A 17,763-nucleotide genomic window follows, 5' to 3' on the forward strand; every position below is an offset into this window, starting at 1 on the left:
TCGGTGTAAAGTACGACAAATTACGACTCCTGGGAATTGAGTAATTATCAATGCCTGGGTGATAAATTGCTTTTGAATTTCGAAACTTGATGGATGGAAGACTGAGAACAGCTATAAGCTGTTGCAGCACCAACACAGACAGTTTCAACACACACACATTAAGACAGTATTTTTAACATATAATATGATGCATTCCCATTCTGCTTCATGCACAGTGTCATGTTTGGTATGCGTTCATAATATGCAAAGTTTGTTTACACTGTGGCGTACACTGAATATTGTATGCTGTACTAGAAGCACATGTACTTACGCAAATGACAGAGTTGTGTCTATGGTCAAAATAAATTGTTTTTTAATGAACATACAATGACCTTTTCAGAAAACGTGTGATTTTATTGAAGATGCGCTTTTAAATAGACAAAATACGGTTTTCGCGTAAAGGATTATGGAATCAAGACTCAATCTATCAAACCCATGTGACGACCACAGCTATGGACAGCAGTTAACAGTTACTTTTTGGTATCTATGAACAAAAATTTGTATTTTGTTATCACCAAAATATCTAAAGTATTGCTATGGCGACAAGGATTGGTTTCAAAATCTGCACAGCTTGAATGCACTATATAGAGAAACCATAACCACTTGCCGAGCTGTCGTTCAGAAAATCATTAACCGCTAAACTGAAAGTCTTACCTCTGACTTGCACAAATAAAGTCCAGCAGAATATAAACATATCGGTTGAATTACATGGCAGTCTCCTAGGAAGGAACAAAATAAACTCAGAATTAGTATATGGCATGACGTGACATGAGCAAGATGAAAGAGACCATTAAACCCACTGATAGACATGTTAATATTTCATTTTAACACTCTAGTGACATGATGTACGAGTCCACCAACAATTGATTATTTTCGGAACTGCATGAATAGATGTACCAGCAAGACACAGACATACAGGAGAGTGAAATATGGCCGTCATTAGTATTCGTACAAGACTTTATCTCATTGGTTACCTGATCCCAATTGCCAACATTCTATCCAATCACAGGAGAGTACTATTAACATTTAATTTTCACTAAGATTTAATTTTAATATTTTATTGTACAAATTCACATAGATTTAATTTAGTGGATTTCTGCAAATAATTCCAGTGTTTACTGAATACAATACAGGGGCTTGAAAACCAATCCTTAATGTCCAGTAGAATTTGACAAAATCTTAGCTAAATATTAAAAGCTCATATGGTTACGTAAATCACAGAGGCGAGCCAATGAACAAAATATTCCATATTTCAATGATCTAGCATTCAATAACTCCAATTTTTAGTTTATATATATATATAAAATGTGCTTCTAATAGAGCAAATACTGTATTTGAAAATAAAAGTGACTGAGCATAAAAGTAGAAAAGTATTTTTTCTTTCTTCTTTGAGTTTGTAACCTTAAACTATGATGCAAATAGTCTTTTTTTTCTGAATATTCAGATTTCAGTGAAATGAACACATAAAACATTCAGAGACAGTATTTACAGCTCATGGATTCCGAGATCAATAAACTCTGAGGTGATATTTCTTGCAAGGCTGATTCATCGAGAATAGACCAACACAAGACATGATCAAATATAGCTGGCAAATTGATTCATTTTCAATATAATAATTGACATAATGGCAAAAGAACTGTAAAACCTTTTTAATTTTCCTGTTAGGGATTTTCACTACTTCAGAATTTTATGGTATTTGTGATAAAAGATCGCGGACTCCAAAGACATTATTACTGTGATACAAAAAATTTTCTCTCTTGAAAGCAAATTACAGTATTTAGCGATAATACTTTGTTGATAAAAAAACACTAATGTGAAAGTGCCAACAAATTCACTTATGATGTTAGCAAGCAAAACTTATTTTTACTGGTTATTAATTTTACTAATTTTTTTTTTCAAAATGAACTCCATCCTTACACTCAAAAAGAATTTCCTTTGAAATATTTAGTAATAGGTTGCAAAAGTAGGTGGTCAAACTATATTGTATAGGTCGGTAAACCTGGATAAAAATAGCGCAGAAAGAAAATGTTTATATAAATACTCTTTATTTTATGATATTAAAAGACTGAATGCAGAATAATCAAAACGCTACTGTTAATTTTATTGCAAATAGTTTTAGCACAAATGTCCTAAAGATCATGGAAGTTTTGTTTTCTTATTTTAAACATTTTTTGCATTTGTTACTATTAGGATGTCATAAAATGGTGGGAACTGCAGACTAGGTCATAGGTCATATTCAAATGAGATCATATCTATGCACAGATACTGTAAAGGGGGTAATTATTCACTGGGTTTTAATTTAGCTTATTTTGTTGACTGGAAAATGCGCTAAATTAAAAACCCAGTGAATATGTAAAATTTAGCATAGAACACATCTAAATGATGAAACCGTGAATTTAAAACCCACTGAATATGCCTGAAATGGTAAATCAGTGAAATTTAAACCCAGTGAAAATTAGTCACTTTACAGTACTCAACTTAAGATCAAAGTACTGTTTTGGAAAACTTTCGACAAAAGTTAGAATATATAAGATAAGGGTATGGTGACAGCAGGCGGATAACAGCAGATGTTACGCAAGAAAACCTATAAACAAAAGTTTAATGATACTAGCACAATACTATATAAAAATAGACTGTAACTTTTATAAGTGTCAGTTAACATTTATATAACCCTGTTGACATACATACACATTTCGGTAGTAAAAATAAAGGTCATTGACCTGGATTCGTCAGTAACAGATAAATTCTATTGGAAGACAAGACACGGGAATGTAGTGTGATTCAACTAACTATGATTGGCTAAGGAAAGAAAAGCAGAATTTTAATTCCACAATAAACTCAGTACTTCAACAGTTCCGATATTCAAACACATACTACCCCAAAATCTGTATTAGAAGCCGCATCACTAATAGAGGCCATACCCATTCTTTTTAAACAACTGAAAACCAAAAATTCACCATTTCTCATATGTGTACATGCTCTAATAGAAGCCGCATTCTCTCTGTTGTATTGTATCATTTTAATAGAAGCGATGGTTTCCAGTAGAAATTTTATAGTACACGGTTTGTGATAAGCTATTTTTCAAGAAGCCCAATTTGAAAATCAAAAACTCTCTAAATAGTATCTCGAAAAACAGCACTACAACTTCTGAATTGGACATTTGGTGATTTTTAATTTTTCGTTGTTTCAGGTGTTAATATTATTTTACTCCCAGACTAGTTCATATTGGACACATATAGAACGAACACGTGCACACTCGCACAACCAACAGCCTGATAAAACAAAGCAACACTAAAATATTCACCTCCATCTTAAATATTGTATTGTAAACTGTTAAACTTTTTTTTTCAGGAGAAACTAACACAATATGGACGACTTTGATCAAGCGAGGAAAGAACTAATAATAGGAGAACTAATTCTGGTTGGTGGAACTACTGTGGAATACTTTATTTTCGCTTGGAATTTATTTTCGCTGAAGGGATGATTCTGTGAAAATAAAATCCAGCGAATATACTTTTTTTTCCTATATTTCACATTAAACTCATCAAAAATCAGTGAAAATAAATTCCATACAAAACACTCAAAAAACATTGATGAAGTCATGCTTGATGGCTATACACCAGTCACCTGTCAAGTCAAAACTTTCCAAGCAGAACTAGCACCGTATCCATCATTGTGCTAAATAACCTGCTAACTGACTGTATATAAATAAACCTGTCACTGGAGCTAACTATACACTTAGGCTGAATATTTTACTTTAAGGCAGTTATCCCCAGATGTCTAACTTTATAGAATTTATATTTTGAAAAAAAAAAAAAAAAATTTAAAGTTTCATTTTACAAGGACTTAATGTGAATGACGATGTAGGTGTCGCTTATTAGCAATTTTAATACTGTAGAATACTTTATTTTCGCTTGGAATTTATTTTCGCTATTTTCGCTGAAGAGATGATTCCGTGAAAATAAAATCCAGCGAATATACTTTTTTTCCTATATTTCACATTAAACTCATCAAAAATCAGTGAAAATAAATTCCATACAAAACGCCCAAAAAAGGCTTTTCAGCGAAAATTAATTCCAGCGATAAAGTATTCCACAGTAATTTTGAAGATATAAAATTCAGCGAAAATTACTGTGACTCCCTTGTCCACTTTACCAGACCCTTATTAAATTTCAATGCAACAAAATTCTATGACTTTTCCTGACAAGCAGAAATACGTCCCCTGTGAAATGTACAACATTTTAACTCCTTGCATCAAATTATTTCTGTTACTCGAATCATACCATCAGATGACTATTTAAAACCCCAAAAGGGCCAATAAAACCGAACAGTAGCACTGCAACATTCCAGCTCCAATCTTCCAGAACTGACTGTTCTCCATCAGTCTATTTTATTCTGCTTGGTCAGTCTAGATGAAAGGTTTCTGGTGTCAATTTATCATCTAACCCCTGACAGTGGCCTGTTGCCTGGCATCCTGTCTCCAAACCCCCCCTAGAGACCTGTGTTCTGTCAAGTAAGCATCCAGCTCTATCTAACGCTAGCGACCCTTAAAAGCAATTTATAGACTTGTTATGATGACCCCAAAGGTCACAAGCAATAACATCAGGATGGACATTAACATATAGAGACTTTAAATACCACTGAGGATGCCATGTGTCTACACAAGATTTATGTCTAATTTTAAAAATAGCCACATCTTCTGAGCTAGCCTAGATGCATAGCAACCAATCAAACTGCTCATGCAAAGTACAGCAACCAATCAAGTGTCTTGTCCAAAGCACAGCAGCCAATCAAATGCATTAAACATATTATAGCAACCAATGGAGTGTATTTTATGAAGTATAGCAACCAATCGTCAGGTAAAAGTATAGCAACCAATCAATTGTCTTGTACTAATTATAGCAACCAATCAAATGCATTAAACATAGTACAGCAACCAATGGAGTGTATTTTATTAAGTACAGCAACCAATCATGTGGTAAAAGTACAGCAACCAATCAAATGCATTAAACATAGTACAGCAACCAATGGAGTGTATTTTATTAAGTACAGCAAACCAATCATGTGGTAAAAGTACAGCAACCAATCAAATGTGCTACTAACCAATTTAGTGTACGGTAAAAAAAAAAACTCTACAGCTTTTAAAATATGTTCTGATTGGTCATGCGCTTGTTCCTCACACAAACACGAAAAAAAAAATTGAGTTGCCAGTTCAAATTTGGTGCACAGTAAACTTGAAGTGTCTTGCCAATAGCTGAAAATTGCAACATACGAGGGTGCCAGAAAGTCAACAAATTGAATTTTCTGCTTGATAATCAACAGACTAAATCACAAAATAAATCTGACTGACTGGTCTTGTGCACCAGACTTTGATGATTTTGTTGAAAAGAAAGTAGGCGGCTAAATTATATTCTTTCACACTTAGTATTTAGAAATGTAGCACTTTATCATCTGATGTAAACTAAATACTGTAGAATACTTTATTTTCGCTATTTTCACTGAAGGGATGATTCCGTGAAAATTTAATCCGTACAAAACGCCCAAAAACCCATTTCAGCGAAAATTAATTTCAGTGAAAATAAAGTATTCCACAGTATTTGAGCGTACCGACAATAATTTTGGCGATGTAATTTATGCCAAACAAATAAAAACAGCTTTTAATAAAACGAAAAATTCTATTGTTTTCTGTTCTATATAATGCCATATATATGACGTTCAAGCGAATAATTGATGGATAAATCCACCAACTTTTTAAATTCAGTCTCATCAGTGACCTGTGGCATTCATTTCTCCTGCTTGACAGGATGAAAATGATATGTTGTCATAGCAACAAAGCCAACACGTGAGAGGATGCCTTGGAGACTATCTGTTGCGTGACTTTTTTTTTTCTGTAAAAAACCCAGTCTGAATCCCAATCGGCAGGTGACATACTGTAAAATACTATATTCAAGGTGAAATTATTTTTCGCTGGAGATACTTTTTTTAGGGTGTTTTGCATGGAATTTATTTTCACTGGTTTTTGATGAGTTGAATGTAAAATATAGAGAACAAGCAGCCTATCGACTGAGATAGCTCCGCTGTTAGCAATGCACATTTCAATTAAAGAACTGAAGACATCATTAGAAAATGAACAATATGAATAGTATCAAAGCAATCGGACTTAAAGTTTTTAACAAGAAGTCGAAAATATCACTTTTTACCAAAAATTACAAAAATATTCACCAAAATAAATTAATTAGAGAATTGAAGATATCATCACAAAACGAACAAATCTGAGAGAGGTCCACATGTAGTACCTATATATGTAATATCAAAGCAATCGGACTTACAGTTTTCAACAAGAAGTCGAAAATATCACTTTTTACCAAAAATGACAAAAATATTCACCAAAATTAGAGAATTAAAGATATCATTACAAAATGAACAAATCTGAGAGAGGTCCACATGTAGTACCTATATATGTAATATCAAAGCAATTGCACTTGCGGTTTTTAACAAGAAGTCGAAAATATCACTTTTTACCAAAAATGACAAAAATATTCACCAAAATTAGAGAATTGAAGATATCAACATGAAATGAACAAATCTAAGAGAGGTCTACCCAAGGTAAATATACACCAAGTATCAAAGCATTCAGGCTTGTAGTTTTCAAGAAGAAGTCGAAAAAGTAAAACATTGACACGGACGATGACGGACGACACCGGACAATCACTCATATGATAAGCTCCGCTCGACAAAGTCGACAGCGGAGCTAAAAATAGGGAAAATTAATTCCAAGTGAAAATAAAGTATTTTACAGTAGCTAGCAAACAAAGTTTATTTGGATTCGTCAAAATATGTACGATTAGCTATGAAAGAAATCTTAGAAAGGGTTACCATACATTGATGAGACTTAAATGCTGAAAATATCTAAATATGTAAATGTATCGAATAAATTAAACCATTTGAAAAATGTATCCTTAAAAATGCAAACAATCTCTTAAATTCAACCTCAATATCAGATGGAGATTAATCAATCAATCTTTAAAAATACATAGGTAGAGGTGTTTTTACAGAGAAAAGAAACACATACTACTAATTACAACACCACAAAAACAGAAAAGAAAATATTGATAAATCAATGTAAAGAATGAATAAATCACTAAGATATTACATTTAACTTGTCTCATAATTATCTCATCTTTTGAATGCCTGTAACAAGTATATAGCTATTGGATGGAGATATTTAAAAATGTCGGTGAATTTGCATTTTTTTTTGATCATTTATTTATTACACAGATCATCAGACAGATACGGAATGAAGGTATGCTCAAGTCACCTATGGTAATACATTACTCGATGCGACAAGGATACTTAAGAGTGTTTCCACGCACTGAGGACAGTAACAGTATACGGCACAACTTTCAGGTTCGTTTCAAGTCGTGGTAAAACTCAATGTTGAAAGTGCTTTCACTTCAACAAAATGTTGCCATCAATACATCTTAAAGTTACCTGAAGTTTAACACATCTTTGTAAAATGCAGACACTTGTTCATATTGAGAAATATTTATAAACCAAAAGTTTTTCTTGGCTTCAGTTTCATTCAAAGAATGGATTAGAGCCAGGATGGTATCACCCTTTTTTGTGAATCACTCACGTCCTGATTGTATTGTATTACTCTGCAAAATCTACAACGTCACTACACAAGCTTTGAAACTGCCATTTAGAATTTTTGAACATATAGAATCAAATAAAACGTTAAAAAAGTTTATTTCCTAAATATATTAATCCCTTCAGGAAAAAAAGCTACTTCCTATAACTGCTGTACTTTAGCATGAGACAAATCGTTTGTAAATAAATATGTCCCGACATAAATATTCGTCTTAGAATGTCTTAAAATCCCGAATTTGCAAAAAAATTATACGATTTAATATATTTATTACGCACAGTCAGTGCACCAAATCGAGTCAAGCATCTGTCATAAAATGACTGTTTTTGAGATATCTGAAACAGACCAACCACGACTATCAGCAATTAAATTAATAATTTCTTGCGATTAGAAAAACATGAATGATCATGATACAAACGAAGATGAGCTTCTAATAGAGCAAATACGGTAAAATTCTCAAAATGCAACTGTTGAAATCAAAAAATATTATAAACCAGTATTTGACATGTGGATAATATTTCATAAAGACCTAAAGAACATGAATGAAAATCCACCGCTATAGAACTGTGCAATGTTTCCATGACCCAGACATGCGAGAAAATCATATTCTGTTTGTGACGTATACACTGCGTAAAAAGATGAGACGCATCTATCGTCAAAATAATTCATATTTTGACGATCTAGTACACAGCAATGTAGTTTTGAAATTTATATGCATTTCTATTAATAGATGCACCACCATTAGCGCAAATACGGTATTTCTTTCCCTCGGCGTGGTATTGGGACAAATACGTCACCTAAGGACATTTGGAATAGTGCGGTTAGGCTGCATTATATTATCTGCACTAATTTAAATTGACTAGACAATCATGAGGTTTCTATGGCAACAGGCAGTTCTAACATTTAAAATAGCAATTATGTTGCCACAAGCGCAAGTACAATGGCAATATATTACAGATGGTGCAAAAGAATCTGAGAGAAAATTCGATGAATAAACACAAAATATTTCAAAAGATTGTTATCAATACACTCTTGCTTTCATAATTGATGCAAGAATTTTATTAATTTAGTTGGAAATTTAATTGGATTGTCCGGATTGCATTTCATTCAATAATGTGCACAGCTACTCTCACATGGTTGGCCAGCTTAGAAAATGTTATTGGGCAGTTTGACAAATTTTGTCCGTTTTTTTGAAATTCAAATTGACAATTCATTATCCTTTCCAGTGAAGATTCAGTAGTAACCCTATATCATGTCTTTAATCAAGTATGTAACCTTGCAGGCGACTCACTGATACTAATATTGTTATATCACTCCACTATATCAAGTATGTGACCTCATAGGCGACTCACTTACACTAATATTGTTATATCACTCCACTATATCAAGTACGTGACCTCATAGGCAACTCACTTACACTAATATTGTTATATCACTCCACTATATCAAGTACGTGACCTCATAGGCGACTCACTTACACTAATATTGTTGTATCACTCCACTATATCAAGTATGTGACCTCATAGGCAACTCACTTACACTAATATTGTTGTATCCCTCCACTATATCAAGTACGCGACCTCATAGGCGACTCACTTACACTAATATTGTTGTATCACTCCACTATATCAAGTACGTGACCTCATAGATGACTCACTGACACTAATATTGTTATATCCCTCCACTATATCAAGTACACGACCTCATAGGCAACCCATGACACTAATATTGTTGTATCCCTCCACTATATCAAGTACGCGACCTCATAAGCGACTCACTTACACTAATATTGTTGTATCACTCCACTATATCAAGTATGTGACCTCATAGGCAACTCACTTACACTAATATTGTTGTATCCCTCCACTATATCAAGTACGCGACCTCATAGGCGACTCACTTACACTAATATTGTTGTATCACTCCACTATATCAAGTACGTGACCTCATAGACGACTCACTGACACTAATATTGTTATATCCCTCCACTATATCAAGTACACGACCTCATAGGCAACCCATGACACTAATATTGTTGTATCCCTCCACTAACTCAAGAACGTGACCTCTTAGGCGACTCACTTACACTAATATTGTTATATCACTCCACTATATCAAGTACGCGACCTCATAGGCAACTCACTGACACTAATATTGTTATATCCCTCCACTATATCAAGTACGTGATCTCAAATGTGTGCATTTTAATGAACGTTTGTTGGTAAAAAGTGTTGAGGAAATCAATGACGACTAGTTTCTTATTTTTTTCCTCAAAAAGACGTAATACTTCTCCAAGACCAGCGCTGTGAACGAGGGTGGGAGGATGGTTACAAAATTAAAATTGTTTTTTCTGAGGTAGTCCTCAAGTATAAGCCAACCCCCTAATTTTCCGAATTTTACACGTTCAGGCTCCCAGGTTTATGATTGTACGGTATATGGCGTTATCTGGCCCAGTCATTTCCAATAATCAACTGTTAACTATTTTATTTCAGAAATGGCCACTAGTCAGCCATATTTTATTGAAATTGATGTGCATATAAATGACATCTTGTATCAATTGTCTTTGATTTGACAGAAATTTGTCAATGCTTGTCCAAGAAATTGTTTTATCGAACAGAGACTTTTAAAACACGGGAACACATTGAGAACAGCGAACACATGAAAACTCAACATACTGAGCAAAACAGTGAACATCTGAAAACCCAAGAAATTTAGAACAGTGAACATCTGAAAACCCAAGAAATTTAGAACAGTGAACACCTGAAAACAACCAACAAATTTAGAACACTGAATGCATAAAGTCAACACATCGAGTAGAAGAGTGAACACCTGAAAACCCAAGAAATTTCGAACAGTGAACACCTGAAAAAACAAAAAATTTCGAACATTGAATGCATAAAACCCAACACATTGACTGAATAGAACAGTCAACATGTGAAAACCCAACAAATTTAGAACAGTGAACACCTGAAAACTCAACAAATTTGAAACAGTGAATGCATAAAACTCAACACATTGAGTAGAACAGTGAACACCTGAAAAAACCAACAAATTTAGAACAGTAAATGCACAAAACTCAAAACATTGAGTAGAACAGTGAACACCTGAAAACCCAACAAATTTGAAACAGTGAACACCTGAAAAACCAACAAAATTAGAACAGTGAATGCATAAAGTCAACACATTGAGTAGAAGAGTGAACACCTGAAAACCCAACAAATTCGAAACAGTGAACACCTGAAAACCCAACACATTTAGAACAGTGAATGCATAAAACCCAACACATTGAGGACAACAGTTAACATGTGAAAACCCAACAAATTTAGAACAGTGAATATCTGAAAACATGTATGCGACATTAACTAGGATGTTCAATACAATTTAACTTTATGACATACACATAATTACATTGATAGCACTGATTCTCCCTGCTGGTACAAATTTTGGTAATGTGAATAAAATCAATGTGAAGTGTTGTGGGCAGACCTTGCATACAGGTTAGTCTGCGCATGCAAGTTCCCATGGCAATGTAGTATGGAGTGACAGCCAATTAGTGATAAAACAGAATTCTGTGTTGACTACGTAGTTACACGGTGATTTACCAGGCCATTCTTGAGTACTGTAAAATACTTTATTTTAGCTGGAATTAATTTTCGCTGAAAAGACTTTTTGCGTGTTTTGTATGGAATTTATTTTCAATGATTTTTGACTAGTTGAATGTAAAATATAGGAAAAAAATTATATTCGCTAGATTTTATTTTCACTGAATCTTTCCTTTAGCGAAAAAAGCAAAAATTAATTCTAAGCGAAATTTAAGTATTTTACTGTATACTCGGAATAGCTGGATTCTGAGCTGTAGATACCACATTTGGATTTAAAAACCAAGTAATGACATCAATCACCCTAAGTAAACTTTGTTTGCTCATCAACAAAATTCAATTTTGACAAAAGAAATGCCAATTAAACACCAACAGCTCTATACAATAAGTATTTCATGTAATCCCCTCAGATGATTGTAGATTAGCTTCTAATGAGGAATTTCCATGTTTTCCCCCATTCTTGTTATTATGGGAACTGACGCAAGGTGAAACATACATAGTCGTATTCATAAACATATGGGCAATGTAACCATAATAAAATTGTTTCGTACAAGAATCTGTTGTAACACTAAATAATTAACACTCCCCACTAAAGGTAATCACTGCTGTCACTCTGGATTATTTAAATCCCAGTGTTGTTTTTTTTTAGGTAACAATCATTGTTTATAAACCCTAAAATAAACGATGACATCATCTTTGTTGTTTTTAGACTTGCATAAACCTCTCTTACAACAATACTAGACAATAGTGGACCACAGCACTGTGTTGAGCCTTTATAATATGAGCACCTAAATGGTGAAGCACTGGGTTTAATTTTAGTGGATTTGATGTTGCAGAGGTAGTTAACATGGTTTTATAATCACTGGTTCATGAAGAAAATATTGTTACATTTGAATATTTACTAGGTTTTTAAATTTAACACATTTAGCTATCAGCAAAAAATGAAAATAAAACTCAACTAATAATTAAGATCTATAGAGCAGCAGTTTGGCAGTGATATACAAGATTTACTTGGAATTTGTTTTCTTTGATGAGTAAATTAGTGAAGATAAAATTAAGCGAAAATATCCACAGGCAATTTTTATTTTTTAGCGAAAGTGAAATCCACAGAATTCTCAGATGTTTCAGTTTCACACAAACCCATTTGCAACATTACATTACCATTTAATTATTCTGAAAGTTGCTCATGTTTGGCAAAAATTACAAATATTCAGGCAACATTGTGAGCACATATACCGGGTTGCTATTCTAATTTTAGTTGAAATTTGACATGTCCATAAATAAAACAGATGCAGCTACAGTGACAGCGTGTCAACCAAACGCACTTTTAACCTATGGTATTACCAGAAAGCGGAGGAGGAATGGAAAGGTTTAATGACGTAAACAGAAATGAACGAGATCATCACTATATTCAAAATACACATGTAATATCAACACTGCTCATATGTACTAGCAGAAATAGCCCAAGAGGAACGCTCACCTGTGTTTTTTTTTACAGATACGCTCATTTGCATTCCTAGAAATTTACCTTTGTCAGCGATTACTTTGCATTTCATGCGATTTCATATTGAGAGCTTAATTGCATATCACACCATCATCTTAGAAAAACCTTTATACAAGATGAAATTTGTATGCAACTTTTTCATCCAATGTGACCAAGCAAAATTTCATATAACCCAACACAAACTAAATTGCAAATTTTTACAAAGAGTTTTAGTGATTTTTGGATAAATTGGAAAGCTCCAGGTAGTGGTATAACTACTATGCTAAATTATTTTTTTCTCTTCACCAAGTTTTGAGCCACATTTTTTTTCCTGATTGATGCTGTGATTTTTTTTTTCCTTTCGTTTTCGAGAATGTGTGGAGTTTTTTTTTTCTATTACTTTTCGCAATCCCTAAATATGCTTATTTGTATGGTTGTGTATGCAAGAAATTTGATCTATTTCTATAAAAATTAACTGTTACCGTATGATAATATTGGCATTCAGGCCAAAAAAAAATTGTTTTCTTGCCCTCAGCGACCACCCAAAAAATATGAAATATCAGGTCTGGTTTTTTTTTTTTTTTTAATAGGCCTAAATATTAAAAACTAACCATGTTTCCTCTAAAAATTAACGATCCCGGACCGTTGCTTCATCCCCAGGGGGATAAGTGACGACTTTAAACCTCGAGTTTATCTGTATTTTAACACCAAAAGATTGAAAGAAATATTTTTGTGTTTAATAATTATATCTAGCATGCGTTTAATTGATTCCCATATACCTCGGCTATTTACGATTCCCTTATAAAGTTTTCACGAGTTTAAAAAAAAAAAATCCGACCGACCGACCGATTTTTTTAATTTTCCGACTTGAGGGCAACATAAGTTTTTTTTTTTTTTTGGTCTTATTGAACAAAACATTTTTTTTTCAAAATGAATTCGCCAGCCGATGCAAAAAAGATCAAATTCATTTTATCTGTATTCTGTGTGATCAACAAGGATATGCTCTATCTGGACGACCAACATTCTCACTCAAGTACATGTCTTATCGGCCATGCATTAATTAGCATACAGCGAACTACTGAAACATATACTGTAAAGGGGGTAATTATTCACTGGGTTTTAATTTAGCTTATTTCGCTGACTGCAAAAATGCGCTAAATTAAAACACAGTGAATATGTAAAATTTAACATAGAACACATTATCTAAATGACGAAACCGTGAATTTAAAACCCACTGATTATGCCTGAAATGGTAAATCAGTGAAATTTTAACCCAGTGAAAATTAGTCATTTTACAGTAGGTACCCTTATTTTTTTTTATTGATTCTAAAGTTTAAAAAAAAAATACAAAAAACTTTCAAATTGAAAAATCATATTTTTTCTCCCTTTATAGTCATATGTATTGACTCTGTAATTTGCAATATACAGCATATTTATCTTGAAAATTTACAAGTTTTTTTGTTCTGCATATGCCCTTTTACAGCAATGAGGCAGCCTACTCAAAATATTCGAAAGAAATAAAAGACTTTTGCCAAGCTTTAATTGATGAATGGGTGTCCATTTTTTTTTAGGAAGCAATGAGATTACTCATAACAGGAAAAACAGCTGGTCAGTATTATCATAATTACCTGTGTACAATTCTTTTCAAATGTCTTGCATGTGATTATCTTGCAATACACACTTAGCTATGGAATGAAAGAAAGGGTACTGACCTTTGTTTGCGACCTCTTGGGTGCCGTGGTTGATCATCAGCAGGACTCCTAAACAAGTCCATAAAGATCGGCTCGAATTTTTTGAATATCACAGTTGACACTGCGAAGTTACGCTCCAGGCGATCGACTTTATCACGAAATTCCCGAGCCAGATTCGCCATGTCTTCCCATTTCTTCATTTTATTGAAAAATTGTATCAGGCTGTCAAAACAAAAAGACTAATTTGTTGCAAACTTGTCACCACACGTTGTACCCGCACGCAATGCGCTGAGAGGCGGGACCATCCAAACCTGAGTGACTTCCTGATTTCAATTGACAATCGAACGTATGTGGAAATAAAAACTATTTATTGTGATTATATATTGAATTAATATCGTTACATGGCAAAAGACAAGCTTGCAAATGCAAATGGTGTCTTGATGTTTTCATGTGCAATCGACGGAGTGTGCACGTTTCATTCAAACAACACGCGCCTTTGGGCTGTATTCATTCCAAAACAATGACCGTTGTTCCGTACGATTTCAAAACAAGGTGGAATTCGACTTGATGTCAGTTAACCAAATTAGTAGACCTACCTCAGTTTCGTTGACCTCAACAATCTCGTTAGAGATACACAGTTGCCAACAACTGGTTCGCAGTTCCCAACAGTTGGAACAACGGATTTTCGACAAGCAACATACAAAGCGCAAGCCAACCAGTGAAGATCGTCTCCCTGTGCCAAGATAAGATATACATAGTCGATATTTTAATTTCACACTTTATATATAAGCTCGACAGATTTATATAGCAATATAAATTAAATATATATATATATATATATTAATAAATGAGAGCAAGTACTTCGTATTCAATCTTGCTGAACAAAGTTAAATGGACGCCAGAATATGCATATATATTGTCGATTTAAAAAACATACCTCCAGCGTATAGTTAGTACTGATATTTTCGAAGGTCTGCCAGGCTTCTTCCATTGCGACAGTGTCCATATTTAGATCTCGGCACAATTCCTCATATCTTTCCCTTACGTCGGAGTTTTCTGTGTCCGAAGGAGGCATTTTAACGGAAGAATTACGCTTCGATTTCTTCCAGATATTAACAATGGCCGCCCGGTTTGCAATTATTTTGGGTTACAATTTCACTGGAAAATGGCGCGAAAATTTGAGGGCTTACTCTGGGATAACCTTTTTCTGCAACCGCCAAATAGTTCCCCCCGCGTGAGGTCAAGTGGATTAACGTTGTTTAAATTGCCAAAATTTATGTCGCTACATACATATAATATAATTTGTCACAGAGTAGTGCCATTAGTGTGTAACAAAATGCTTTTATTTTCAATTTCGGAGTTTGAAAACTACAGTTGCGGAGGGATATATTTTTTACAGCAGACAAATAATTCGACCAGAGCTTGGCCACGCGCCAGCTATAGGCGTTCGGTATGCTAATCTAAACTGTCAATCATAGTACACTGTAACCAGTCACTAGGGGGCGTTTGAAACCACGAGTTCATTTCCCGCGAAAGGAAATGCGTATCGGATAGTCCATGGAAGGTACTAACGGAAGGAGCCACGACGCAATTGTTTTAGCTTTGCCCCATGATCGTTTGTCAATGTTTATTCACAAACATTGTTCTTGTTAGCTTTTAGCACCTTCGTACAATGGGTTACGCTAATCTCGAGCATTCGGTAATATTCGGAGTATGTTCGGAAGCGATAGTCGAACCTCGCATGTACAATATTGAAAAACAAATTTTAGTTTGAGTGCTGTTGTTTCCGGAAATCTTGGCGAACTCTTATGGAAAATTGTCACATATAACATTGATTAAAGAAGAACTGATGAAATATCGTGAATTTTGTATTTGTAATGGTAATGAGAGTTAATCAATGATTGCTTGTGACGATTGCATTATTCAATGGTACCATTGTCAGTGCGTGGGTTTGGCGCCCGAAACTGTCAAAATTTTTGACTACCGGACATCGGCGAACACCAACAGAAAAGATAGTATCGAAAGAAGAGCATGTCTAGACACTTTCTCTGTAATAATATTTTTTGGGAGTCCTTAGGAATTGTTGTTGTATGCACTCGGAATCTTATTATAGTTACAGTTGCTAATATTTAAAACATGTGAAATTTGTGAAGTCAAACGTTCATCTGTTGAATTTCCGGTTGCGAAATACGTATTTTGACTTTTCACATCTAAACAAACTCAGTGCGCACGTGTGATAACCGTAGTTTCATAATGCGCATATATTTTATGGTCACATTAAAAATCGGCGAGGTTATATCATACTCCGCTAACTCGTTACTTGTGTAAACAATCGCAAACTATCATCGACATCAAAGATGAGCTAGACAATGTCCCTATCAGGATTAATTTGGGTTGAAACAAAAGGAAATAAACTAGTTAAGAGGCTTAAGTGGCCACTTGATAGGCGTCGTGGCTCCTTCCGTTAGTACCTTCCATGGATAGTCGTATACGCCATTCTCTTTCAGTGCACAAACTAACTTCGCTAGGGGTCGAACTGAAATGTTTTCTATTTCCTCAGACAGAATACAAGCATATTTGTTACTAATACTTTGAAACTTTTGGAAACTCTGGGGGAAGTAAGATGGAACTACTGCTAACCCCCCCCCCCGAGGGCCATCTACATGTAGCTAGTTTTTAACACCATGCAAATTATATGTTCAAAGTACAATGTTATGAGCGGATGATGATCATAATATTGCTGTAACGTTTTTTGTTTTTTTAACTTTTCTCCATTGAATGTGCATAAAAGACACCCCGGAACCTTAGGCGGCGAGATATTGGGTGAGATAGTGGCCGTCAGACTTAGTATGTTCCAGGGGCGGACACAGGATTTTTTTTATGGGGGGTGGTCCAAACTTTAAAATCGCCAGACTAAGTTAATGATTTTATTTTTATATCACACAAAAACAAATTAAATACATTTTTCAACGAGGGGGGGGGGGGGGGTCGGACCCCAAGAACCCCCCTCTAGATCCGCCACTGTGTACATACACAGTCCACTGTGATACCAGTACAGTGGACCAGTTTATAACCCATCTTTCTATAGAACGACTGATGTAATCGCAATGTAACAGAACTTCTGACCACAACGACTCTGAGACAGAACCCTACGTGCCCAGAGTTCCCGGGAGAGCGCCATCACTGTAACCACATGGGCGTGACCTGGGCGTACATGCATGATTTTGCGGTTTACCACAGATACCACCATACATGTCACGCTCAGCTTTAAAAAACAAATGGTTAAACAATATTCACCTGAAA

General features: G+C 34.5%; 1 protein-coding gene across 1 annotated transcript in view; it reads right to left on the minus strand.

The window, feature by feature from the left end:
* Positions 1-15,605, minus strand: part of LOC100367775 (retinoblastoma-like protein 1) — a 47,559-nt gene extending 31,954 nt beyond the window's left edge. The window contains exons 1-4 of the mRNA XM_085500390.1: positions 15,398-15,605; positions 15,057-15,193; positions 14,482-14,682; positions 694-758 (exon numbers count right to left, since the gene is read on the minus strand). Coding sequence (XP_085356516.1) covers positions 694-758; positions 14,482-14,682; positions 15,057-15,193; positions 15,398-15,535 — 541 coding nt within the window. The 5' untranslated portion in view covers positions 15,536-15,605. The remainder of the gene's footprint in view (positions 1-693; positions 759-14,481; positions 14,683-15,056; positions 15,194-15,397) is intronic.
* Positions 15,606-17,763: the final 2,158 nt, after the last annotated feature.

This window comes from Saccoglossus kowalevskii, chromosome 6 (genome assembly GCF_978046115.1).
Source record: "Saccoglossus kowalevskii chromosome 6, keSacKowa6.1, whole genome shotgun sequence".
NCBI lineage: Eukaryota > Metazoa > Hemichordata > Enteropneusta > Harrimaniidae > Saccoglossus > Saccoglossus kowalevskii.